This window comes from Scedosporium apiospermum, assembly GCF_000732125.1.
Source record: "Scedosporium apiospermum strain IHEM 14462 chromosome Unknown SEQ_SAPIO_0088, whole genome shotgun sequence".
NCBI classification, from domain to species: Eukaryota; Fungi; Ascomycota; class Sordariomycetes; order Microascales; family Microascaceae; genus Scedosporium; species Scedosporium apiospermum.
This window is the reverse complement of record NW_015971789.1, coordinates 1,144,302-1,171,286: the sequence shown is the minus strand read 5'-3', so window position 1 is coordinate 1,171,286 and position 26,985 is coordinate 1,144,302. Positions and strand designations below refer to the sequence as shown.

Genomic DNA, 26,985 nt, shown 5'->3' with positions numbered 1-26,985 from the left:
GGATATTGCGAAAATACATTGAATCCGAGACTTCAGATTGTTTTGTCCCATTTGTAAGTGAAATAGGTATTACATGCCGCCCTCTAGAAACCAGGTATCCCATCCCATCTGTATCCTAAACCCGCCCTCGCCTTAGCCTATTCCCCCCCCCCGAAGGAAGAAGGACGTCAACTGTCGAAAGACATACCGCCCTCTGCGCTTTCAAAATGAGGCCTGTCGTCGCCATGTAAGCCCCAGTCGCCTTAAATGCAAGTTATGCATGCGTGCCTCTTATATGAAAAGGTATATACCGCCCAAAACTCCTTGATTCCGTTTTGGCCTCTTCCCCTCTCCAGATTGAATGTCTATTCGGTCGCCCTTTAACGCATTCGCTATACAGCTGGTCGTGGTGTATCCGTGCCGCCCGTGGCAGTTCCATTGACGCCTGCGGTGGCTTCACAGTCGGGTCCGAGGTCGATCAAGTCACCCTCCTCGGCCGCTGGAGGTGCCCTTTTAGTTGTATGGTTGGGTACGTCTCCATCTGGGGACCGAACATCCGGGGTGCGCGGAGGAATGGCGTTGGAGGAATCTGGCTTCTGGCCGTCAACAATGGGGTATATTGCCTTGATTTGTTCAGAGATCCTCTCTGGAGACTGGCGGTGATCACTAAAACGAAGGGTCAGCATCTCATATTAGGTTAGGGTGTCATTGCGCGTTCGGGGGGGTTGCAGAGGGCGTTGGAACGAACATGTGCGCATTGATAATCCACTCCAGATCTTCTTCTCCCTCCTCACTACCCCCGGGGCCGCCGCGCACTCTCCTAAAGAGCCTTGGTGTCCACTCAACACCGTCTGCCGCCCTCAAGGCAGCCTCTTGCCTCTGGCGGTCCTCGACTAGGGTCTTTTCGTCTGTCGCAACTTCGTGGTCTCGGTCCTTCACGGCTTGCACAACCTTTTGCCAGAGTCTCTGGGACTCCCTCTCTTCCTGATCCTCGATCGGCCGTACGAGCGGGGGAGTGGATTTCGATTTGCGTCCGTTAAAGAACATTTCTTGTTGGCCAGTCTAAAGGGAAGGAATTGTTAGTTCACGGACACATAGGGGCAAATACGAAGTGACCGCAAAACATACCCGCACATCAGTTATGTACATCTCCTCGTTCCATAGACCAGAGAGCTCATAGAGAATCTCGCCTGTGCTTTCCTGTTTGATCGCACCGCCGATAGCATTGTACGTCCCGCTAACCCAGCCCTTGGTCTTGAAGTCGATCTCAGCAACGAGGTCGAGTTCGGGGCAGCGGACAAAACTCTGATCGCCAAGCTCGTACTTCATCTTTCCGAAAAGGATGCCGCGTGCGTACATGTTTGGTTGTGTGAGGAGGCTTCGAAACATCTATGTAAGTACGCGAACGGCGAAACGGAGGGAATGACAAAGAGGTTGGGTTATAGAAAGGGAACCGGCACATACTATCTCTCGCCCTTGGCTGGGTCCTTGCCGCGATTCAACAAGGTCAGGAACGCTATTCCCTCCATCATACTAGCAGCAGAGTTCCCTAGGAATCTACTCCTAGGTTTCAAAGTTCCATCGACACGGATATTGTGGTCGGGGGCCATGTAGAAGTAGGACGACTTGGGCGGATGGTGCGACGTTTGCTCGGATACGTAGTAAGCTCTCTTGCCGTCGGGGAGGTCCCAATAACAGGTGAAAATCTCGCCGAGAATGGGATTTAATGGTTTCTTGACTCCACTGTTGGAAAAGGAAAGAAACACAGGTTAGAAATAAAGTTGATAACCAGGCGTGAGTCCCGGGGAGTGGGAGGAGTGGCTTACGGCGGACGAATGTGCCATCCACTGAGGTAGAACTTGACAACGGCAACAAATCTCTCGACCGGGTCCTCAATCTCAGGAATGGGCAGAAGCATCTCGGGATGGCACATAAAACTGTAAACGGCAGAGAAAAAAGTAGGCGCATTGTTAGCTTCTGTGATCTCCTTTCGTCATCTTGACAACACCCCGCGGCGCATCGGAAAACTAGAAATATACATGGAACAGCGAGAAAAGACAGGAGAATAATATTTACTTTGTGATCCGCTCGAGCATGCTCCGGGGTTCGAGGATAAAGGTTGGCAGCACGACCCGGCTCAAATCGGCGCCGGGCCGGAGGTGGGCAATTATATGCGAGAGAACTGCAAAAGGCGCGCAGCTTGTTAGCGCATAGCTCCAAAGTCCAAGCACACCCGGAAATGCCGGGAGGTGAGCAGCATCTCCTCAGCGGCATGTGTAATGCGCCCTTACCATTTCCCTGATCAGGGTCGACTTCTTCAGTATTGTCCTCATTGGAGATATCGCTTCGAGCATCGTCAGAGGGTTTGGGTTCTGGCGCGGGGGCCGGCGCGGACCACCACGAAGTCAGCATGGTCGAAATGTTGAAGCGTGTTGAGGAGCCCCAAGGAAAAAAAAAAAAGGAAAAAAAAGATAAGGTGGGATGCTAAGATCTGTAGGCGATGACGTGGGGGCGGGGTGGCCCAGGTCGGAGTTAAGAATGGAGGGGTTCCTTCCTCAGTCAAGAGCACGGATGAGGGGGAATTGGGGGAAGGAAGGGGCGGTTCAGTAGGGAGCCAGCTTGGCTTTGGAGAGGAGGAAAAGGTTAATGGTGAGTTGGCGAGGAGGGGATTTGAAAGTAAGGCTAGACTTGGAAGCTGTGGGGGAAAGTCCGGGGCAACCTGAGAAGAATCAAAATCTCTCTTTTTTCCTTTTCTTTTTTCTCTTGGCCTGGATCTTAGCGCGGAGTGCATGCGAGTCAAGACTCCATGTGCAAGGTGAGAAGTGAGAACGACCATGCGGCGAGTGCGTGCAGCACTAGTGTAGTGTCAAATGCAGATTCGAAATGGATTAATGTTGGGTTCGGTGCAGTGCAAGTGAAGGTCAGGTAGGGTAGTGGTGGGAGAAGTTTGGGAGAGCTCGACAGCTCTCCTTGGGCGAAGTAAATGTTGAGCTCCGGGGAAGCTAGACAAACAAGAAACAGGAAACAAGAAACACGGTCTCCAGTCACCAATACATCAATCAATGCTGCAATGTTGCAAACATTGAAATAGGTCAGGCAACACGGAAATTTTGGGGAGGTGTCAGAGGGAGAGACAATGTGTCAGTGGACAAACTGAAAGAAAGGCTTGCTCACCATCGTAGGAATCCTTTGATTTCCACCTGAAGTGACCAGGTAGACCAGGCAGGCTAGGCAGACGGGAGTGGGATAGACGCATTTCTGGCGCTACCAGGACATTCAGAACCCAAGATCCAAATTCACCAGGCCACACTGCAGGATCGCAACCACAACTCTTTTTCGAGGAAGGATGTCCCGGGGTGATATGAAAACGAGCGGGTGGGCAACCGGGGTTCGGTTCGGGGTCCGAGCTTCTATGAGCTTCTAGATTCAGGGCACGTTCTGCAGCCGATGGATCTCGAGCGCCCAAATGTCGGGACCAGCTAATATGGATGGTTCTGCCTGCATACGATCCGGGCGTTGGAATGAGGGGTCGAAGCGAGGCCAACCAAAAGATCGAGGTCGATACGGAGCAACTTGAAGAACAGTATGGGTATCCTGGAGGTTGTTGAAGCTTTTCAGCTCGTCCAGTACTGGAGCGAAGAGGAAGAGGAAGAGGAAGAGGAAGAGCTCGGCGAGTTCGGGGTATGTAAGTCCGCAGGAATTCCTAGGCTTCAAGCGCAGAGAATCGGCTCGTAAGACCCGTTACCGCACCGCGGGAGTTTCCCAAACTAGAAGGCTAAGACTGAGGAACCAAGGGCAAGATGTGCCTAAGTCAGTGTGTCGGGGGAATGATTCAAGAGAGGAATCGAAGAGAAGAGAGAGAGCATCCGTATGGAGGGGATAGAAAGAATTAAGGTTCGATGCAAGTTCCAAGGTCGCCTTGAGCCGCCCACGACTTTATTTACAGCTAGAGGTGGAAACCCGGTTCCTTAATTACTAAAAGCTTTGTGGCAACATCAACAGAACCCTTGAGTTCGGGTAGCAAACAGGCAAGGCGAGATGAATGATATCAGCAGATGCAGGGCTCTGGATGCATCCATCGCCGATCATGGTTGGTGTGGGAGCGACGGAATACGTCAATGGCGGGTTCTATGTCGGTCCCCGACATCCCAGATAGGCAAAGGTGACTCTCGATTGATCAGTCAGTCCCGCCTAGGGCGGCAGGGGCTGGCCTGGCTCCTCGAGGACGTGCCAATACCTACACTATTTCGTAGTTTACTTGACCGACTGAGGTATGTATCACGCTGGCGGACAATTAACTGTGGGAGCCAAGTGGCCCGGCCTGTTCTGACCGGCCCAGTCGACGGCTGTTTGGTGGGGTCTTAATATTTGAACTTGGAGTTGAGCTCTTTTTTCCGGGCCATCCGCATCGGCCGCCCACTTCAATTGTTGGAGCTAGCGAGGCGGGGCTGCTGCTCTACATTAGTGTAGCTATACTCCAAGTTGAGCCTTTGTATACTGCGTACACTGCTGGCAACGCGGAACCGAGGCACCGGACTCCGGACTAGACACGAACCCGCGACACCAGAGACCTCACCTCATCCATTTGTACACCATCCTTATGGAGTAGTGTCCTGATGCCTGACGCCAGATGCCAGCATAAATGTGCCGTTCGCAGTCTCTTGTGCTCACTGCTTTCCCGACGTGGCATCACTCAACCCCTACGGAAATCCGAGACCTTGGATGCTCCAACCAGCACAAAGACATATGTTCAGCAAGGTGCTTCACCGCTCGCTAGCAGGCGTCGCGAAAGACGATCCACGCGTTTTCCCGCTACTCTTTGTGCATTGTGAGTGACCACAACAAGTAGGCAAATGAAGCGAGAGTTCGCGAACAGCGGATGGCTGGGCTATTCGCCAAACTGTACGAAAATGGGGCTCGCGTATATTTTTTCGACGATGAGCTTCCAGCCAGGCCATCTAGGCCCTCGTCGTGGAGAGAGCGGGGACGACGTCCTTGACCGGCCTGCGGAAGGAGAACCTACTTTCGAAGCTCCCTTGGAAGTCGGCGAAGACTATTTCACGCGGTGAAAACTCCCTCTTCTCAATCTGCTGAAGCGAGAGACGCTAGCTATCTTGCCCCGTCGAGAGCGACCTTCTCCTTGTCGAGGGTGAGTGATCAAGTTGGCTTTCAGGCCCCGGATTGGCGGGCACCGCTTGGGTCGGATGCCGAGCGCTCGCCCCCGTAGTTGGCAGTTGACCCATGGGCTCCCCTGATCGTGTCGAAGAAGTCTAGAAAGAAAAGCCCGTGTCATAACTGTCGATGCTCTTCATACCCGACCTTCATTAGCAGTAAGTGTTGACCTGCGATGAAAATTCACTGCAGGGTTCTGGTATATGGTTCACTAGGGCTCTATACGCAGGATAGACTACACTATCCGCTAGCCCATCCCGAGCCTAGTTTCATCGCTAGCTTCTAAGGTTGATTTGATTGATCTTTAAAAAGGTGCTCCTCACACCCCAAAGGCACTCCTATTCGGAGCTTGCTGTTCTGAAGGCGCTGTTCCAAATCACTATAATCGCAGGCTAGCGCCACATGCGATGACGTCGTACCCTGACAAGTGCCCATATTTGGCCCAAGACTGCCATCTGAGCAGGATAGCATCGATCAATGCCCTCCTCTCGACTAGCTGGTTCTATTAAAGCTTCCATGTTGCCAATTGTTCCAGAACTCCCTAGCTAGAGCTTCGTCGAACTTAGCTAGGCTAGCCCACCAATGCGCAACTATCAACAGGCTCTCCTCTTCATGCAATTCCCCCGAGCACGCATGCTGCAGTGACAAACCAGCAGCCGTGGATCAAATCAAGCTCAGCCCAACGGTCAACAGCCTTGCCTCCAAGCACTTTATCCGTATTGGCATCCCACTGTCCCTTCGTTATACGCACTCGAGGAAATAATCAAGATAAACCCGAAGGCCGGCAGCCCCCAAGAGAGCCCGTCCATTACTCAAGCAGGAGGGTGGACGGGCTGGCTGGTCGGTCTTCTCATTCTCCTATTCTCCAAGACGGCCCAGCCTAGGATATCCTAGGGGGTAAAGTTTGGATATATACCTCTATTCCTCCCCACACCTGTCGTTTCATCTTCTTCCTCTCCCTATACACATTTGCCCACTCGTTCTAGATATCTCCCTGCATCGGTCCTTTATTCATTCATAATACCCATAGCGAAGCGTGTCTTGTACGCTTCCAGCCATACGTATGTATTCTTCGTCCCTTATCCACCCACCTCCCCACGCCTTATGCACCCCTACCTCCTCCTCGTTAGAAACACTCAACCTTCAAGCAAGTAATAGTCAGGGGTATCTTCGTAGCGGCATTCATGCGGCAAACGCTCAACAACAAACAGCAACAACACATTTACATGGCTGATTCGTCAAACGTCATGAACCGTCACACTGTAGCATAGCTAGTGCCGTCTCTTTTCTTTGTCTCTCCCCACCCGCTGCGCTCTCGTGCTCCTTTTTAGTCTCTGGTTGTCATAATTATCATTATTTTGTAGGCCTTCATTTTATCCTGGAGAGTCGAGAGGCTCCTTTTACGGGTGATGGAAGCAGTTGGCAGAGCGTATCTCGATCTGAATACAGTATTAGTAACGGTAGAGTTACTTTCAATAATAAGGGGGTTCCCGCGAAGCCATGACTTACCTGCTTCGGATTCAAACGTGATTGAGATATCGTCGTGCTCACCAGGTATCTCAGGCAAGTCCAAACATACAAAGGCAACATCATTAGGTTCTCCCCCCGCCCCGCCACGGCCGTCGTCCACACGTGGCAATGGGAACTTGGCGTCCACAATCCTTAGACCCGCCTTGCTACTTCGGCCAAAGACCTCAAAGACGTCCGTCCCCTTTAGCACAAACCCCATGCAATGCCCGTGGTGAAAGTCCTCGAAGAATACTAGCATTTGCATGATCTTGTCTTGCTGCACGACCTGGATTCGGGTTCGTCCTGCCTCCCACTTCTTGTGGATTGGCACCACCATGCGCCGCCGCGCTATGGCAAAGGATGTGGCTACGGCATCGAACAGGACCTTGAAGCCAGTCATACCTTCTTGGAACATATGGAGATCCTCGAGCGTATGGAACGTGTACGATCGCACCGATTGTGTTTTCGACAAGATCTGCCAGCCCTGATGAACGGATGCGCACGCGTCCTTTGACACGTGGGACTCGGATAGCGCAACTGTCAAGTCTTGTTGAGGCTGTCTTAGGATGTGCAAGACCTTGGGGTTTCCAACTTCGAGCCGCAACTTGAATTCGCCTGGCGCCATATTGACCCGGTCCGTTATCGTCCCGACATTGAAATCCATCCATACCCTCATGCGGTCTGAAAGAACGGTACGCGGATCATCTCCCTCATTCTCCTCATTGATAATCTTGGCCGTGGCCCACGGACACTTCTCGAGACCAGCTACGCCTTCGGCTTCACCGAGTTTCTGAGTAATCTTGAAGCCGGCTATGGGTACTTTGGCAACTACAAGCTCATCATTGGCAACGCGTGCGCCTGTGAAGATCATGTGAAACTCCAGTCTTTCTTTCTCGTCGTGAAACGAAAGCACCATATGGCCCTTTTGTCTTCCGTTATCAAATCGCATATGTAACGCCGGCAAGCCACTGTTTCCACGGAGAAAGGTGAACTGGATAGGTTGAGTCGGAACGTATGCGTGGTTAACACCACTGAGTGTCCTGGTCTGCGGACCTGTCACAACGGCGAGACGGCATCCTCGGTGCAAGCAGCGCGTGCCGCCGGCGACCGACTCCTTGTAGACCTTCTCGAAGAGCGCCACTTCACAGTTCATTTGAGCATCCTTGGGGAACGATCGGGATTGAGGGTCCGCGTCGAGATATTCAAACGCCGGCAGCGTAGATCGGAAGGTCACTAGCTCATCAGAGCGCGGGTATAACGTCGCCTGGACCTTTCGCCCAAAGTCGTACATGCTCCACAGCATGGTAAAGTCTTGTCGAGAGCAGTGAATATCGAGTTTGAACCCACGCGGAAGCCTCACATCGAGGACATTGGCCTCGGGGACCCAACGAACATCATCCCACGTTGGACCCAAACTCTTGTTACTCTGGATTCTTAGTTGGACCTGACCACTCTGACTCGACAGGATAAAGGATAGGCTTGACTGATTCTGAGGACGAATGGTGGAGAGAAGACAAGGTAGAGTCACGCGTTGCGACTCCATCCCTTGCTCCATGAGGTACGCGTCAACAGCGATACGGCTGTAGTTGAAGTATTCCCCAACATCCCCGAGGGGCAACGACTCGATAATCGACATCTGGGGACCGGTGTGCTGTGTCATTGTCATTCCAGAGCCGGCCGCGCCTGTTAAGAGAGCCACGACATCCTGACTGAGTGCTGGGTATTCGACCCATATGGACTTGTCAATTGTCTGAGGAAGAAACGCCTCTTCCGGTGGCAGAAGGTTATTCCTCTTCATCGAGATGGTGAGCTTCCTGAGGTTCGAAAGAAGCGCCTGACGGGCATCCTCCTCGTCAGCGCCGAGACGAAGATTTCGAGCCTCGAGGAGCTCGGGTATGGCCAATTCAGAAATCCAATATCCCTTGGCAAGGTTAGCGTATGCCTGCTGGCGGTCCATCTCAAGCTGCATCTGAGACTGTGGGGGAACGTCGCGACTTCGGATAACCATTTCAAGACCCATTCTTCCCTTGATGAACCACCAGAGAGAGGCACGCGAAAACTGATCCGGCGCAGACGAAGAAATTGGCCTCACTGCCTCAGCATGAAGTCGGAAGAGTTCGAATAAATGCCTGACTCGAGCAACGAAGGTGTTGAGGGCGTCCTCTGCCGCAGCTTGGACGACATCATGCATTCTCACCGATTGTGAGCGGTGAGCACCGCCGAACGGGTCCTGCTGATTGAGAACGCTAGCCTGTCTCGAGAACGAAAAGGCATTTGGGGAGGCCGGCGGCTGCGCAGGCATCATGGGCGTAACAAGACTACCCTGACGCGAGACACTTCCCTGGGTAAGCGAGGAAGGCTGGCTGTAGACGCTGGAGCTCGTGGAGTTAAGCGAGGTTGGACTTTGGGTTCCTCCGTGCTGGGACGGGTAGTACTGGTCCCGGCCGGCGTCGACAGTCGGTTGAACGCTTCGGAACCTGGGTGATTCGTGCCGCTTCTGGGGGCTCTGCTCGTCCTGTCGAGATGACTCGTCCCAGCTTCGCTCACTAGTCGCGGAGCCTGATCTAGCGGCCTCTGCGAATGCCCTCCCTTCAGCCTGTCTCATTTCGGCTTGCTGGATCTCGATAAAGGATCGACGGTTCTCATCCTTCGGCCGAGAGGTATCCAGATACCTAGAGGATGCCGCATTTCCGGGGGTGAGGATGTTACGCTGCTCTCCCGACGAGCCAGGGGGTAAAGGAGAACCTGGTTGCAAATGCTGAGATGGCGGAGGGGCCAGGGAGTCCGTGGATCTGCCCTTGTCACTGAGGTCAGACTGAGACTGGGCTAATCTGGCTGGATTACGAGGCGAAGGGGGCGGCGGAGGCGCATTATTTCTCTTCGACTTTCTTCGGGAAACCTCGATTGTAGGGTCCGGGCATTCATCTCCACCTTCGCCGATAATATCGGGCCATGAGTCTACAAATCGCACCAACTGTCCCTTCCTATTGGGTACTGGCCGGCGATTGGACACAAGGCCGGGGCTGTGAGGCGGCGGGCGTATGGGGAGGCCCTGGTTAGGTTGGTCTAGGGCCAAGGCTTGGGGGTATCGTGAGGCGTTAGAGATGTTTAGTTTAGGAAGAACTCGACTAGACGGAACTGGAGGAGGGGGGACGGGATGGGTGACGTCGAGAGTATCGGAGGAGGAAGTATGGAGGAAGTCGTCGAGGTCGGTCTGTTGGGTGCCGTCGGGTTTCGAGTCTTTGCCATGGAAGAACTTCTTCATTAGGCGGTTGCGCCTAGAGGAGTCGTTCTCCATAGTGAAGGTTGGATTCGATCGTCGGGAGGTTTAAAGTTGAGGCAAAACGTCATGTGTGCGCATTCCTAAACAGTACAAACTCGAGGGGAGGTGATTAGCAAGGCCATGAGCATGCAGCACGAAGGAGCTGCTAGTGAGCCACCAACGAAATTGGCCTTGTCCGTCTGCACCTGTAGGAACAAGAGATGTAGCATACCTACCGGAGTCAATGTATCTAAGCAATAAAGAAGGAGGACAATGAGAAGGCAGGCTAGGGGAAAGGATTGGAGGAGATTGAAGGAGAAAAAGAAGAACAAGAATAAGAAGAGGAAGAAGTGGATTCGTCCAGGGTTCAATGGAGCCGGACGTCGAAGGGTACGCTGCATCAAATGCAGATTTGGAGTGGGAGGTTGATTGATGGCTGTCCGTGGTTGCGGCAGGTGGTGCGGGGATGTGGGCAGGCGATTAAACGACTAAACGGCGGGGTGGTGGCAGTACTGCTCCACTGATGCTGGGGCTTGTGCTCGCGCTGCTGTTGCTGGCTGCTTTTGCCGGGCTGGTGTTGTTGCCAGGATTTGCGTCGGACAGTTGAGGGCAGACGCTGGCTAAGCTGTGCTTGGACAAGTCGAGATCAGATTTGGCTGTGAACTGAGAGAGTGGTGTGGTAGCAGTACTTCATGCAGTTGAATGGCAGTGCGGCTTGAAAGTGGAACGTTATAACGGATCGATTGATGGCGGCGAATCGAAGGATAATTAATTCGAAGGGTGTGTGACCCTCCTCTGCAGCAACGCAGCCAGGCCAAGTTTCTGGCTTCCTGACCTTGGCCAGGGCAGGGCAGGGCAGGGCAGGGCAGGGCAGGGCAGGGCAGAGGTTCGTGGAGGTTCTACTTGCCGCTGGCTGACCTGGAGACAAGAGTGCGTTGCGATCCTCGATAGATCGAATTAAATAGAATTACCGACCGATAGTAGCGCGTAGAAGCGCAAAGAGCACAGGTGTTGATGGCGAATGCCCTGTCTGTGACCGAGAGAGTAGGTTCTCGGTGGAGCGGCAAGTCGGAGAGGACACTGGCAACTGGTCGAACATTCAGAGCAACCTCGATGACTTTGAAGAGCGTGGAAGAAGGGCCTGGAAGAGATGAAATAATTACCCCAAGAGCGGACAGGGACCTGAATGACAGGGACACAGACACAAGTGGATCGATCAAAATGGGGTCCAATACGGAGGAGTCTTGGGGGTCTTTCTTATTCTCACTCCGTCCTTCCCAAGATGGAGGAAACTCGTGTCGTGACTTCTTCTTCGTATTACTATTTCGATTCTACAAATGGAAGGAGCAGGATGCGAGAGCTGCTGCAACTGCGACCGCGACTGCAAGCGAGATCACTAAGTATCAAAGTAGCCTTGTAAAAAGAAGATATTTCAACTCGAGAATAGCTTCAGAGTTCCCACCGGTCTCATATGCGGGAGGCGATTTCCATCAATGTCATGATGGAGTTTCCAAGTATCTTATTGTCGTGATCCACCCCTGTTCCAGATCAGATTAATATTTTAATTACAAAGTCCGCTCCGGGGGAAGGACAGGCCAGGGGCAGACTGTCTCTCTTGACGTCGACGGACCACCAGGGTGAGCCGTTCTTTTCAAATACGTTGTCGAACGGACAGCCCACGAGTCCGGAGGTATAGCGAGTCGTCCATCAAGGAAGCTATCAAGGAAGCTTCTGAGGCTGTACTTCGTACTACCAACTGACACGCGGCGATCATTAACGAGGATGATGACACACTAAAGGTTCGTTTTCAGACAGATTCCTTAATACCCAGGCGCCCAGTCGCTGGATATGAATTGAAATTGACAGGCTTGAGGCTCGGCCTCGCTCCACTAGCGTGGTGTAGCTATTATAGCGCGGCGCAATGTGTCGTGTCGTCCCAGGCACGGGTGGATCGCAACTGTTGAAACAATTGATACACTTAGATCGTTCTTATATCACAATCCGACGTCGAGAGTGTGGTTCGTTCCCGTCGATCCCGCAGACAAGGAGGTCAGCCCTAACTGCAGGCGATGAGGACCGGCCTCCTGATTGCAGCGTCGCAGCCTCTGTGCGTACGATAAAATATTAGCAATAATGCGGGCTTCGACCCTCCTGGCCAGCCCTCTCAACGAAGAAAATGCCCAAGGGGCCAAGAAGGTGGTTGAGCCTAAGAATAGAACTTCTAGTGGGAGCAATACGAGCACGAGACGCCAGTGGGCGGAGCGAGGACGGAGCTTGTTTGATTGATCAATGTCATCTGCAGGCTCTCTAACAGACCTAGCAGACCAATCAGTGGGCCTACCAACCCTTAATATCAAATTGATGCTTAATCCGTCATAGTTGCCAACATCGGTCAACCGATGTATAAAACTGTGCGGGTTGGTGCTGCACTAACCATCTAGCATAAGAGAGCACCTTCCAGTCGGCGAGCCCTCAAGCGCAAGTTGAACGATCATGTCGCCGTGACTCGTGGGCAAGTCCTTGTACCGCTTGTCCAGTCTGGTACTGATGCGGGGTGTCAACGAGAGATCTCGTTCGAGAAAGGTGGAACAATAGATGAAGCAGCGGGAGAATAGAGCCGGCCTTCCTTGGGTCCCTCAGGGAGCCCTCGACGCCTCCTTGTCCACTGCTGGGCCGGTGGGTGCACTACCGTCTCCATCATTTTCTGGTCTGAACAAGCGAATCGAGTCTCATACTCTCGGACAGTATCGATGCTGATGATCGATCTTCATGAAGCGAATGATTGTGGTACTAAATATGCCTCTCTCTTCAGCGAAACAAAATGCCTGAACGGTTGGGTCTATTACTGTCACGAATGCTACCCTCTAGCATCTCGCAGGTGTTCATCCTTCTGGTGTGCTGCTCCCGCCGAGAGCGTTTCCGCAGATGAGATCCGTGGAAAACCTGGTTTGCGTCCCGAAATGTCGCGTGCCCAGTCGTTTACCACCGTCGGTCGGGACCACGAATAAATCGCCTTCGATCTTCGATGCCTTCAAGCTCTGCGAGACAAGCGAACATTTTCCGCTCATGACATCGAAGCTTCGCGTTGCCATATCTCCTCGTATTAACCTGACACAATAATATCAACATCCAGTCTCAGAATTCATGTTGCTACTGAATCCAGCCTACTTGCTGCAAGAACATCGGAGCCTGGTGCTGTGCTACATCAAGACGGAACATTATTGACTATTTCCATTTTCCCACCTGCATCATCTGCATCGCCCAGCAGACCCCCGCCTCCCGCCTCCCGTTCTTTCCCCTCTCTCCGCGCCGTGCCTCTCACAGTCCCCTTCTTGGCTCAAGCAGACCACAGCGGACTCGGCTGGGTGGCTGGGTGAGCTGAAGGGTATCACACAAAATTCACTCCTTTTTTTCTGCACCCTCATCACAGAACAGGCATTTTTGACTGGTGAACCCAGTTGCTAGCTGCTTCAAAGGCCTGCTCTGGAGACCACATGGCGGCTGCGTCTCCCAATGAGGCAATATTGCAGCTCAGAGTGTGAAGTGTAGAAAAGGAATTCAAGCCAGGATGTATTAAAGCAAGAAGATGAACCTCTTTCTTCTCTCTCGTCCCATTTGATCCATCACAGAAGCACGTTTGCCTTTCACCTTCCTGCAGCATCAAATCACGCATCAGCCCAAAGCTGCCCACGGCATTCTTGGTCTTTTGAAAGGGCTCTCTTCCTAAAAGCCATTGACACCGTTCAATTCCTTGTCTTCGCTAATTCCTATAAATACCCCAATTCAATGTTTCCCCGCAGCAATCGCCCGAGACTCATCAGTCAACAGACAACCAGCAACGAACAACCTCTTCAACCACCAGCTTCGGCAGCCCGCGAACCGGAACCCGTCGAAAACCAACCTGTGCCATCTACCCCCGACCCCAACCGAGTGAGACAATACGGCTACTACGAGGACACGCATTGGTATTGTATGTATTCTCTTCCTTTTTCTCATCCATCTAGCTCCAGCCCATCGCGATCCACAACTTCGTCGCGAAACGAGCATGGCGCCGACCAAGAATCATGTCCGGTTTTAAACACCAGCTAATGCATCGATTGCTTTTTTCCCTCTGATCTGTCACAGGCAACTGTAAACCCCTCACCAGAGCAGTCTTCCGTCACACCAAGAAAGCGGGTCGCAATCAGGGCCGTTGCTTCTGGGGGTGTCGTCATATCGAAAACGGTTGCGGGTTCTTCCTCTGGCTTGAGGACGCGGAGGAGAGACAGGCGGCGTTCGTCCCAAACAGCGAGATGTCCGCGAAAAAGCGCGGCCAGGAAAGCCTTCACAAGTACTTCGAGATCCGTCCCAGGGATGGTGAGTCGCCGCAGCCGCCGGAGACACCTACTCGACGACCACCCAGCGAAGGCGAAACCGGGGATAGTCTCGCCTCAGTGGATAGCCTTGGTGAGCCTGAAGGTGATCTGGAAGAAGTGCAGCTAGTGGAGAGGCCATCTACACCACCGCCCCGTGAGCCCCGACCCCAACCCGAGATGCCGATGACTCCGGTAACGGCGCCGGTCCCCATCACGCCTCACAGCAAGAGAAGACGCGATGAGGCGCTCGAAGATGAAGACTATCTATCAGAGCTATCTCCCGAAGAAGAGAAGGAGCTCATCACTCTCGCTGATAGCGCCACTCGCCGATCCAACATGTCACCGCCACGCAGACCGACCACGCCTACCCCCGTTCGAACCCGCCCAGTCGCCAACCCCCCTACGCCCCAGACCGAGCATAGACACGCCAACCCCAGCGCCAGTACCGCCGGCTCCCTGGCGGCAAAACGCCAGAGGGTCCTTGGAGCCTCGTCCGCAGCCGCCTCTAGCTCTCGTTTCCAGGCCCCGCCCCGCTTCAATAATCCCACGGCCCCTGCCCAAAACACGGATGACTTTCTCTCGGCGAACGACGCGACCGAGATTGCCGACCTCATGGCGCTTCTCGAGGCGCACAACTCTCCGCCGGAAGTCTGCCAGGCGGTGCGCACCTCACTAAACAGGTTCGCCGCGAGGACCGCGTCAGCCAACAACAGTAGGGACTTACTTCGCGCGGGAATGGAAAGGAGCCAGGAGAGGATCGCGGCGCTGCAGGCGAGGGTGGCTGATTTGGAGAATACACACGCGACCTTGAGGGGGCTGCTTGCTGTGGTTAGGGACACGTGAGGACCGAGGGTGTTGACTTGAGTTGGGCGCTTGGGACTTTGGTCGTCCTGGGTTTTTTTTTCATCGGACTGTTGGCATAGTTGTTGGACTCATACCCTAGGAGCGTTTAGGAGTTTAGGACTTTGAATTATGACTTTGATATCCTACCCCGGCGTAGCAAGTAAGCCTGCTCTCTACGTTTGGAAATAAATAGACACTTGGTCGTCTCGACACTGCATCATCATTCTAGAAGGATTATCTTGACGCTTGACGAGCATTCAGAGGAACAATAAACAGGCCGTTTGCTCCACCAAAGCAACAGGAAAGGCGATATAAGAGCACTCTAGTTTCCATTCCCTCTAGTACATTCTACAAAAGAGAGACACAAGAAACCCTGTAATGAGCAAAGCAAATGGATGCAGACTCAAATTTTTGTTCCTATCTTGCCATTACGGGATCTGTTTTATACACGAAAAATCCTCTCCCAATCACACACACCTTCTCTCATCAATCAATGCTCCTCCTCACTGCCGTTCACTTCATTCCCAAGTCTAACATAGCAAAAGGATGACAAGGGTGCCCATCCTGTAAAAAAAAAATAAACAGCGAAAACACCGAAAATGTGTCTGATAATGCACGCCCTTTCCCTCCAGGTTTCCCAAGACTTTTTTTGATTGAAACATCCCACCAACAGCTTCCTCCACCTCACCCCCTTTCTCCCCCTTACACGGACTTAGTACACACGCTTGAAGGGAGGGACAGGCTTGCAGTCGTTCTCATCGAGGGTGTTGGCGATGACATTGCGGTACTTGAGCTCGACGGGGCTGTGGGGGGTCTTCTGGAAGCTGAGGGTGTGCTTCATCCAGTTAACGTCATCACGGTCAGGGTAGTCCTCACGGGCGTGGGCACCACGGGACTCCTTCCTGGCGAGGGCGGACTCGACAGTTTGGGAACTATAGGTAAGCACACTCGGTCAGTATATTCGTCAACTCAATCATGGGGGGAATATAGGCTCTGGAGGAAACACATACGCGCAAGTGAGGAGGTTTCGGAGTTCAAGAGCCTCGGTAAGATCGGTGTTCCAGATCATGCCACGGTCGCTAATGCCAATCTCATGGTAGGTCTGGTCAATCTCCCTGACCTTGTTGACACCGTCCTGCAAGCTCTCTTCCGTCCTGAAGACCGAGACATCAGCCTGCATGGCCCTCTGCATAGCCTTGCGGATCTCGGCGGTGGGACGGGGTCCGCTGGAGGTCCTGATCTTGTCGAGGTCCTCGATCTGCTTGGAACCGTTGTCGGCGGAGATGGGCTTGAGGGCCTCGCCGGGGGTAGCCTTGTCACGGATGGTGTGGGAGACGGATCGTCCGAAGACGACGAGATCGAGCAGGGAGTTGGCACCGAGACGGTTAGCACCGTGGACGGACACGCAAGCAGCTTCACCGCAAGCGTAGAGACCGGGGACGATCTTGTCGTTGCCCTCAGCATCGATGGTGAGGACCTCACCGGTGTACCTCGTGGGGATACCACCCATGTTGTAGTGGACGGTGGGAAGGACGGGGATGGGTTCCTTTCGGACGTCGACACCCTTGAAGTGCCTGGCGGTCTCGGAGATACCGGGGAGACGGGTAGCGAGAATCTCAGGAGGAAGATGGCTGAGCTGGAGGTAGATGTGATCCTTGAGGGGACCGACACCACGGCCCTCACGGATCTCCATGGTCATGGATCGGGAGACGACGTCACGACTGGCAAGATCCTTGGCCGTGGGCGCATATCGCTCCATGAATCGCTCACCCTCCGAGTTCAGGAGGTAACCACCCTCACCACGAGAACCTTCGGTGATGAGGAGACCGGGACCGTAGATACCAGTGGGGTGGAACTGGACGAACTCCATGTCCTGGTTGGGGAGACCAGCACGGGCGACCATGGCCATACCGTCACCGGTACACGAGTGGGCAGAAGTGCAGCTGAAGTAGGTTCGGCCGTAACCACCGGTGGCGAGAACAGTGTGGTTGCTTCGGAACCTGTGGAGGGTGCCGTCCTCAAGGCAGTAGGCGAGAACACCACGGCACTCTCCGTCCTCCATGAGGAGATCGACGGCGAAGTACTCAATGAAGTACTTCATGTTGTCGAACTGCAAGCTCTTTCCGAAGAGGGTATCAAGAAGGGCCTTGCCAGTTCGGTCGGCGGCGGCGCAAGTTCGGTAGGCCTGTCCACCCTTGCCGTACTTCTGGGACTGACCACCGAAGGCACGCTGGTAACTAATAACGCAGAAACCCGTTAGCATCAAACCGAAGCCTCGCCGCTACACGCATGGAACATATGTACCAAAGCGGGAAAGGGACCGGAAAACATACATCTTTCCATGCTCGTCACGAGAGAAGGGGCATCCGTAGTGCTCGAGCTCGATAATGGCATCGGGAGCCTCCTTGGTCATGTAGTGGATAGCGTCCTGGTCACCGAGCCAATCGGAACCCTTGACGGTGTCATACATGTGCCATCTCCAGTCGTCCTCATGCTGGTTACCGAGAGCGGCGTTGATACCTCCCTGGGCGGCGGCAGTATGACTACGGGTAGGGAAAAGCTTGGTGAGACACGCCGTGTTGAAACCATCCTCGGCGAGACCGACAGCAGCTCGGAGACCGGCACCACCACCACCGACGACGATGGCATCGTACTCGTGGTCCTACGAAAGATAGAGTGTGAGTCAATTGGGTTCCAATTGCAAAAATACAAAGCTGGAAGCATCCCGAGGTATCCCCAGTTTGGGTGCCTAGCTTGGCTCGCAAGAGGGAAAAATCACGTACAATGACCTGGTACTTGCTCGTCAAGTGGGGAGAGGCCTCTTTCGCGCGGAGAGTATCCGTGGCAAGGACGAAACCTACGAAAAAGAGGAGATTCAATTAGCACACATGCGATAGGAGGAGTCAATTGGGGGTTCTGGGGGGAATGAAGCTATATTTACCGGCCGGACGGGTGCTGGTGAAGGACCTGGTGCCGAAAGGCATGGGGCTTCGCGCCAGCCTCCCCAGAGGCATTGACGACCTCGCCAATCGGGCTAGGTTCACTGAGGACATCATTGCTGATGTGTTTCTATTCTTCTCGACTCGGAATTGAAGGTGAAGGGAACCGGCGGAGAGGGATTTCTATACCCTTCTCTTTTTGTCACCGGAGGCTCGGCAAGTGTTCGCGGAAAATCAGGCACACGAGAGTCTGGCCAAAAAAACCAGGGGACGAGGCCTCGAAGGTTTCGCGCAACGACGGAAAGCAATTATGACAGGATTGCAGGCAGCACGCGAGACTCGAGGCTCTTGACCGGCAAGATCATTACACGGTACGGCACCACGGTGAGATCTTGGGGGTGGGATTTTTGGGTGTTCAGGAAGAAAATAGGTCGAAGCGAGGTTTAAAGCAACAATGAAGTGACTTTGGGATGATTTAATTGATTGGCCTCAGGCGGGGAGCTCCTGACAAGTTACATGGCAGCCGAAAAAGACATAATACAATTCAACCTGCCGTGATTGGTCAACCGTGCGCTTGGTTTGCCGAGGATCAAGGCCGTCCGGAGTTTCCCGTGTTCGGCCAAAGGATTAATCGCTTTCAATTGCAACTTTTCAGGACTGTGAATTTGCATGAGGCAAGATACTCGTGCTTAGTCAACAGCGGTGCAACAATCGAATTGTTCAATTGTACGAAGTAGCTGTGGGGGCGCTCCACTTTTCTTCAGGTCTTGGTCGAATTTGATTTGTCCAATTGCTAATACGAGGGCCTAGACTCTAACAGCCTCAGTTTGAATATGCAATATTGCTCCCAGCATGTGATGAGACTTGGGGAAATATACATGTTATCGAGTAATACTCAGATCCGGAGATCCGCATGGAGCCCGCCGGCTTGCTTCGACCCCCATCTAATATGCTCTATTCTACTTTCCTCTACTAATTCATAGGGTATGCAGCATCTCTCAAGTCCACGTCGCCTCTCACCCCAAATGCCATTAACCGTACAGTTCCGCATCGTATCATTATTGATCCTCCGAGTCCTGTGCCCGTTAACGAGTGGTATCTTCTTTGAATCCATTACCCATGTTTCCAATAATCCCATGCTCTTCAAGTGACCACTTTTGTTTCGACCCTCACTCCGCAAGCACATGACGTAGCATAACGATAAAGTTCTCCTGCATCTTGTGAATCTCCTCAATGTGCGGCTTCGTTGGCTCACCCGCCCTTCGCCTCAACCTATCCCGTCTCTTGGCCCTGCGCCTCCTCTCTGCCTCGATGGGGCCCAATTCGTCATTTTCCTCCGCCTCGGACTCCGTCTCATACTCTTCGTCGTCATCGTACGCTAGATCGTCCAGGTCGCCCTGGTCGAGTCCAAAGTCCGACGAGTTGAAGCTAGAAACGAGGGCGTCGAATCCGGTATCGAATCCACCACTCGACTCGGCCGCCATCTTCTGCCGCGTCTTGTCGTGATGCCACTTCTTCCTTGCCTCTTGCCACTTGATGAGCTCGTTCACCTCCGCTATGACTTTCTCCTTGTCCACGAGGCCAGCGCTGACCGCACCCTCGAACAAGGCATTAATGTTAAGCGTCCCGTTCGTAGGGCCCTTTCGCAGGAAATCGAGAATGTCCTCGATCCAGGCCATCAGCTGCGTGAACAAGCCATTGTCGTGCGTGTGTACTTCGTGGACGAATTTATAAAAGTTGTGCTCGTGCCTCTGACACAAGTCAATGAATGCCTGGACCGTCTGGTTGGGATCAGCAGACGCGTCCCGTTCGTGGAACCGCTCCACAACCTAAGTTGGTGATCCAGATTAGTCTCGCGGTTTGCAGTTTTTTGGGGCCTAGAAACGGGGAGGACAGGGCGACGTACCTGAATAACATCATCGATGAACACGGCGAAGTCTGTAACACTGTTGTACACGTTTGCAGATTTGTATACCCTTACAAGAGGCTCGTAGAAAATGGTGAAGAGGTCCCTGAAGAGCTGCAGCGTCACGGGCTCCTCGATCAGATGCAGCATCATCAGTTTATCACGCTGGCGCGTGCTGAGCTTCAACAACTGCTTCAAGTACGAGAAGAGCTGCGCGCCTTGCTTCAGTTCCTGATCGACATTCTCTACGGCGCTATTGAAGGCGACGTAGGCGTTGAAGATGCGCTCCATTTGCGCCGGCGTGATCTCGGGGCCAATTGCCTCGCTCTGTATGATAGCAACGACGTGATCCACACCCAGAAGCTCCGCCTCTTGCCGGACCTCTTGCTTGACGGGTTCGGGAGATTCGACAAATTTGATTATCTTGTCTACGAACACCTTGTCGTTGATCCTCGTGGCGAGGGCATCTATCGACTTTTGGACGCTTCGAATGCCATCGTGCAGTGTCAGGGAGAATATCCGCTGCATAAGCGAGCGAGTGTTGAAGGGTTGGGCAAGGAAAATGTCAAGGATGCCTGACATGACGGCGGCGGGGTTGGTGATGCGGATGACGTTCTTGATGACGGAGTAGGGTATCAAGGAGTGAATTCGTTTCAGTTGAGAAAAGAGCTCGGGCGAGTTGTCCTCGGCGAGGAAGAGATGGTAGATGGTCGCCGCGACTTCGATCCTGAGCCACTCGGCAAACTTTCGATACTGTATACTGAGGTCCGGAATGGTCTTTTTGATTCTGATCTCCTCGAAGAGCTTTGTGAGGCCATTTCGCTCAACGATCTCGCGTCGGAATCTACGTTGAAAGTTAGTCGCAAACATGTCAAAAATTAGGCCAGCAGTCTTACTCCTCCATATAAACATCAAGCTCGGCCGCCCTCCGTCTCGCAATCTCGTAGAATTGCTTCTGCTCCTCAACGCGACGCTCATCGATGGCCTTTCTGCGGACAATGTCATCCACATCCTCGTCCTGTAGTTGAATACGGTCCTTAGTCAGGAAGTCTTGGATGGCGTTGGTCTGCGCAATTTGAGGACTCTGCAAAAGCGATCTCAGGTAGGCTCTAAGCGAAATCCTTTGGGTCTCTCTGAAAAGAGTAACAGGGTGCTAAAAGGTATTAATGTCAGCCAGTGCTGGGGTTGCGCAGGAGAAAACCCACTTACATCCGTATTTTCCTTCGGCAGCGGCGTTTTCGGTCGCCCGTCGGTCGAGGGGCGAGGCGACGACCTCGCAGAGTTGAAAGATTGTTCTCTACGATGGCCTATAGCACTCGGTTAGTTAAAAATGCACCTTTGTTTCTTAACCGGGATCTATATGCCGGTCTTACCCCGAACAGCAAGCGTCATCGAAGTTCTGTCCGCCGCCCCATTCGTATGCGGTAGAGCTAGGTCGGCAGATATCGGGGTAGACGATGAAGATATCGAAGACTCTTCGGACTCGGGGACGTCAAACTGAAAGGACGCAAGGCTCGGCGCAGTGGAGTCGGACTTGTTTTTCTTGGGGAGCACTGGGAGGACCTTGCCAGGAAGCTCGAGGCGAAGCCGGTGATGAAGCCGATGGAAATCGCCATATCGTCTCGCCACAAAATGCTCGATTTCTCCCTTCCTCTTAACGCGGAGAATAAATTCCTACATCGTACTGTCTGTTAGTTGGGATCCCTTTTTACGACAGCCGTCACGACGGGAGCAGTCGTAGACCTACAGCGTGCTTGTGGTACCGGATATTCCGCTTGATCGAGACCATGCGGACGCCGGCAACGTTAACATCCCATCCGTTAAAGTAGTTGCCCTCCGGGAGACTGTGCATCACACCGGTATCGATCGCATTACTATCGACGAACTCAATCTCGGAGAACCTAATACGTTCTTCGAAGCCGGAAGACGTCCGAACTCCGGACACCATCATCAGCTCGACGAGTTTCTGGCATTTTATCGCGAGTTTCCTTCGCTTCGTTTCTTCGAGACGATCCTCTGACGAGGAAATGCTCTTGTTCGCAAAGGATTCCAAGAACTAGAAGGATGTAAAGCAACCATCAGCAAACTTCGCGCACGGCCACGAAGGGAATCAAGCGCTCCTCTCCTCTCCTCCCCTCCAAGAGGGCTCCGACTCACCACCTGCAGCTTATCCTGCCAAAATTCCTTTTCCCTCGCCTTGTCAAGGAACGGAAAGTCTCGAACATGGTGGACAAAGATGTACCGAAGGATCGGTAGTTCCGAATCGAGGGGGGAAACCTCGCCGAACTCGGACTTGAACGGTGCGCCGAATCTTCGCAAGGCCGTGGGGGAGTTAAGCTCGAGGATCTCAGCCTTAACCTGCTCCGAGAGAAGCTCTCTCTTGAGGTCTGGATTACACGAAACGTTAGGGAAAGGTACGGCCATAGACGAGCAAACAAACCCGTCGACACATCAGCTCCGTCGCGACTATTTCCTCCTAGTCACAAACAAGAATTACTCGCGATAATTCGGTTTGGGCACTTACAATGCTCCTGCTTGCCGTTTAGCACTTGGCTGCAGCTAATCGCATCGTGGGCGGCTTGGGCTGGTGGCGCGCGGGGTATGACGTTTTCGTCGGTAGTGGTAGTAGAAACTTGAACAGTCGCAACAGCGAAATTAGCTGCGACAACCACGTCGTTGGGCAGGTTGTGTTCTTGGGACGAAACCATGACAAGATGGCCGCGACCGCGGATGTCGTTCCTGTTCTTTCTTTCCCTGTGTTGGAGAAGATCAAGAAATATTCGGACTAGAGGGAACCCGGGATATGTTCAAGGCGCAGATCGATATTTAAAGAAGAATACTGGGCAGAGAGACAAGAAACAGGCAGTTCTGGCGGGAACAGTCGAAATCTTGGTAGACAGGAGCAGCAATTATGTAAGGAGAGTAATACCAAGGGATGATACTTCCAAGCGCCGAGCAGAATTAGGATTAGGATCAGATTGGGCTTGGCCAGCCAAAAAGAGAGAGCTGGAAAAGTATTGATGCGAGTAAGAAACAAGCAGAGGAAAGCAGGCAAGGTGTTTGGTAGAGCTAGGATTAGAGAAAAAGGTAGGTAAACAGGAACAAATGGGATCAGGGACACCCTTCGTAGAGGTACTAGCTGAGAGTGCTGTATGTATGATGTATCAAGTGTAAGTATGTATGTTAAGTTTGTATTGAATGTCTCTATATTTCGTTGATTGTCAAGGTAGGTTCCGTCAATGTAAGTTCTTTCTTTCAGGCGAAAGAAAGTTCAGGGCAGGCGATGTGATGTGGACATGATCCAGAGATCCAATCAAGATGGCTTGGGAGGAGCTACGATGAGGCAGTGGTGGGTGGTGGTGTACTTCATACAGGGTGCATGGAGCATGTACACTACTACATCTTCTAGCCCAACAGTTGTGCATCTCCAGGCCAGGCGATGTGGGGAAATGACAACAGCGGATTGGCTCTGGGTTTTGAGGCACAAAGCAGTGGCGGGTGATGACAATGTCGATGACGAGTGCGGATGGGCTGTGGCAGGGCGGTGTTCAGTGTACTGGAATGTATACTGAGTACTGGAGAGTATTTTAAGGTTAGCCCGAAGAGATTCGGTTTAATACTAATACAACTTATTTACGGATTTACGACGAAGGCGGGTGCCAACTCGGATCAAATGCCGAGCGAGCGGCCAAAAGGGAATCTCAGTTTGTACAAAGTATTGAAGTCAAAAAGCTTTAGTGGGCGGCAAAATCCATCAGTGATCACAGATCACAACGCATGGAGGACAGTGGCGGGGTATCAGATCCAACATCGCGTATTTTCGGCCTGGGGTCTGCAGCATATTAGATTATTTAGGCGAATGAGCCCGTTCCTGAGCTGGAGCTACAATCATGTCTGTGGGCCTTGCACCGTCGGTGGAAGGTCAATGTTGATTCCAAGGCTGCAAACTTGCATCCGATGAGGTGTTAATGAGACTTGGACGAACTGGACCTGCCTGATCTTTGCCGGAATTGATGCCATCTCAGAATTTCAGAGCATCATTGATTGATGCGCTGTCATAGCCCTTCTTGGCAACCTCGAGTGTGTCATCAATGCTGCGTAATCCCAGGCGGCTAATGGACCAAATCTCCAAATTGGTCTATGGCCGAATATGGCGAATAGTGGCGCTGGCGGGGGGAACCTTGTGATTTGGTTCCAAGAGCCGAATTAACACCGCTGCGACGTTGATATCAATGACACGAAGTGGCACAGCCTGGGGCTCAATCAGCCCTAGAAGAATAGCGCCATGTACGAAGTAGGCATTTGATGTACGTAAGAACGGCGACCCGTCGAATGGCGAGTTCGCACCAAGAACCAGTTCGGAAAGTCGAAGCCGAGGCCCAAGACAAAATTCCAGTGTCATCAAGACTGTCCTTCGGATTTGCGGTGTAAAAGGTCCCAAGATTGGCGCCTTGGCGAAGTAGACAATGCTCAGGCTTGAGCTTGGTGAGTGATTCCACGCAGCCCCCCTCCAAAATTCTTCTCCCCTGGCCTGGGCTTCGCTGGGACCTCTGTGGACGCCGAACCAACCAGGACTCGGCCTGCAAAGACGTTTGAGGCCTTGCGCAAAGATGCCAAGCATGAGGCAGGCAGCACAGTGGCTCGCAGCCTGAGCTTCACAGCCGAACTAGTCGCAACTTCATGCATGCAGAACACGTACTTCACAGTAAAATATTGTGGATATTGAGTCAAGTTTGATCTCGGTATCGCTTGGTATCGTTGTGACATCGTACATCGGAGTAAAGAGAAAAGAGACGAGGTAATAAAAACATGAGAATACAAGATGCGTAAAATTCCCGCTTGGTGTTGCCGTCATAACTCGTCAAATACCCTAAGCCGCTCATCCTTGCTTCCCATCTCAGGCCGCCTTGTAAGGTTAGGGAGCCGCTTTTCCTCATCATACGTAGTCTCCATCTCCGACGCGGAAGCACCTGTCGACGATAAGCTGCCCGTCACAGCGTCCGTCACCTCGCCAAGCCCCTTGGTCGTGATATCATCTTGACCATCCGGATCAGACGGCTTGACCCCTGACCCTCCGTAAGGGGCGCCAAGATATATCAACACGAGGATGAAGAACACGATAGAAGTGACGGCCCAAAAGGTCTTGAGCCGTCGGCGAGTCCGTTCTTGCCATTCGTTGTCCGCGCGTTCCCACCCTTCGACTCGGCCCTTGACTACGTCGACGCGTTCACCAAGCGCCGAGATCTTCTTGCGGCTGACCTCGATACGTTCGCGCAGGGATTCTATGCGTTGCTCCTGCTCTTTGAAGTTGCCATAACCACTGAGTTGACTCTGTACCTCTTTCGTCACCTCCTTCGTGTCTCTCTCAAAGTTGTCCGTCGTCTTTTGTGATTGGAGGGCCAACTCCTTAAGCCCTAATATAGTGCTCTGGAGCGTGCCAACCTTTTCTAGTACCGAATAATATGTCTTGTCTAATCGTTGCGTGGTCTCGGAGGAGACCTCACCAAGGTCTAGGATGCATTGTTTTAGGCCACTAGAAAGGGAAACCGAAACGGGTTAAGATACAAGGCATAATGTATGCGAGATAAGTGTAGCAGGGCCGGGAGGAGGAGAAGCATACTTCACGGTTTTCGACATTTGTTGCCAGTCCTTCTGAGATTGGGACTTTTGCTCGTTGCTCGTCTTCCTCACACCTGGCGCCGAAGCCGGATCGTCTGTTTTCGGAGCCATCGTCACAGAGCCAGCGCTGCGACTGGTACCCGGTGCGGACTTTGCTGAAAGGGCATCCGATCTCGCTGAAGACGGCAAGTCTGCAGAGGTTCTAGGGGCGTTCGAAAGAGGATTTATTGTCGATTGGCCAGTCTTGTCCTCGGGCGACAGCCTCTCCCTCTCCCGCTCCCTCGTGCTCGTGGGTTGCGATGGGTAGAGGTTCGCAGGTGCAGAAACATCGGAAATGGATCGGTTGAAGTATGCAGGCCGGGCCTTGAGAAGATCCGCAGTGTTGGGGCCGGGCGTCGCCTTAGGCTGGCGGGCCTCTGTTGGGTTGATCGACATAGTCGCTAGCTCCTCATTAATCTCGTGAGTTTGGTCATCTGGTCACGGCAATCTGCATCCCAACTCTGGGCAAGGCAGCTGTAACGGGAAAGGGGACGAAGTTAATAGTGGAGTGTTTGCCCTGGATGGTGGAGAGGACGTGTAATGCCTTCTGCCGTAGTGGTGGTTGAACCCCTTGAACCCCACATCTATTGGCTCAGGCCCTAAAACGGGCTGCCAGAAGTGGGGTCCGTGTCAAATCGTTAGCAGAAACATTGAAGCCACCCTCTAAGTTCACTGTGCTAGGAGTAATAGGACTACCACTATAGGTACTACAATGTTACAATGGACCTGAAGGCCCGACGGCATCCAGGCTCAATCACATGCTTAACCTTCAACATCAATGGTTACTTCCACACACGGATGACGATAAATTCTTTCACAAGGAGGAATTGATCAAGAGAACAAGACGAAGAAAAGCCATTTCAACGCTCTTCTTCTGTAACCAAGATTGGCCCTGCAGGCGGATGTTTTATAATCTAACTATGATAGGTATGATGAATCTGAGATAGTTAAGTTCATCTACTTCAATCTCGAGGAAACTCGGCGCTTTTCCCCAGCTATCAAGTTTGTTTCATTCATTTGCCATTTACATGTGAGCGGACAGTTATATAAAATACTAGGGAGAAGATACATGATTACCAAGATGAATAAACCTCGCCGCAAGGATATTTTACACGAAATGAGCCCTGTGACGCCTGACAGCTCAAGAGTAGATATGACTGTGGTCACCAAGAAAAGATCTACTAGTGATACCCGGCCTCCAGGGGTAACCCAATCAATGTAAGATGCATTGATATATTGATATCAATGGCACTCAAGGCGAGAAAAACGAGATGGAAGGCAAGTCTTGAAGTATCTGGATAGGCAGTCTAACGATGGGAAGTGGACATACCCTCAGGTATAGGTGGCCCGCTGTGAGGTCGT

The 26,985-nt window shown here is 52.7% G+C and overlaps 6 protein-coding genes across 6 annotated transcripts; 1 reads left to right on the top strand and 5 right to left on the bottom strand.

Annotated features, from left to right (window-relative positions):
• Positions 1–371: 371 nt before the first annotated feature.
• On the bottom strand, positions 372–2,391 carry SAPIO_CDS3312 (uncharacterized protein; the record flags this gene model as incomplete). The annotated part of the gene is made up of 7 exons (XM_016786130.1): positions 372–645; positions 728–1,041; positions 1,108–1,357; positions 1,444–1,722; positions 1,806–1,916; positions 2,056–2,161; positions 2,271–2,391. The coding sequence occupies 7 exons, from the start codon at positions 2,389–2,391 to the stop codon at positions 372–374; spliced, it is 1,455 nt and encodes a 484-aa protein (XP_016644136.1).
• A 4,160-nt stretch (positions 2,392–6,551) lies between these two features.
• On the bottom strand, positions 6,552–9,958 carry SAPIO_CDS3311 (uncharacterized protein; the record flags this gene model as incomplete). Its single annotated transcript, XM_016786129.1, has 2 exons — positions 6,552–6,590; positions 6,731–9,958. 2 exons carry the CDS (start codon positions 9,956–9,958, stop codon positions 6,552–6,554), a joined length of 3,267 nt encoding a protein of 1,088 aa, XP_016644135.1.
• A 3,750-nt stretch (positions 9,959–13,708) lies between these two features.
• Positions 13,709–15,120, top strand: SAPIO_CDS3310 (uncharacterized protein; the record flags this gene model as incomplete). Its single annotated transcript, XM_016786128.1, has 2 exons — positions 13,709–13,892; positions 14,048–15,120. The coding sequence occupies 2 exons, from the start codon at positions 13,709–13,711 to the stop codon at positions 15,118–15,120; spliced, it is 1,257 nt and encodes a 418-aa protein (XP_016644134.1).
• A 712-nt stretch (positions 15,121–15,832) lies between these two features.
• On the bottom strand, positions 15,833–18,173 carry SAPIO_CDS3309 (putative succinate dehydrogenase [ubiquinone] flavoprotein subunit, mitochondrial; the record flags this gene model as incomplete). The annotated part of the gene is made up of 5 exons (XM_016786127.1): positions 15,833–16,052; positions 16,131–17,357; positions 17,454–17,782; positions 17,904–17,977; positions 18,062–18,173. 5 exons carry the CDS (start codon positions 18,171–18,173, stop codon positions 15,833–15,835), a joined length of 1,962 nt encoding a protein of 653 aa, XP_016644133.1.
• A 1,055-nt stretch (positions 18,174–19,228) lies between these two features.
• SAPIO_CDS3308 (PX domain-containing protein) lies at positions 19,229–22,673 on the bottom strand (the record flags this gene model as incomplete). The annotated part of the gene is made up of 8 exons (XM_016786126.1): positions 19,229–19,888; positions 19,966–20,809; positions 20,862–21,118; positions 21,175–21,272; positions 21,339–21,639; positions 21,713–22,021; positions 22,123–22,352; positions 22,490–22,673. 8 exons carry the CDS (start codon positions 22,671–22,673, stop codon positions 19,229–19,231), a joined length of 2,883 nt encoding a protein of 960 aa, XP_016644132.1.
• Positions 22,674–24,816: 2,143 nt separating this feature from the next.
• SAPIO_CDS3307 (uncharacterized protein) lies at positions 24,817–26,019 on the bottom strand (the record flags this gene model as incomplete). The annotated part of the gene is made up of 2 exons (XM_016786125.1): positions 24,817–25,498; positions 25,586–26,019. 2 exons carry the CDS (start codon positions 26,017–26,019, stop codon positions 24,817–24,819), a joined length of 1,116 nt encoding a protein of 371 aa, XP_016644131.1.
• Positions 26,020–26,985: the final 966 nt, after the last annotated feature.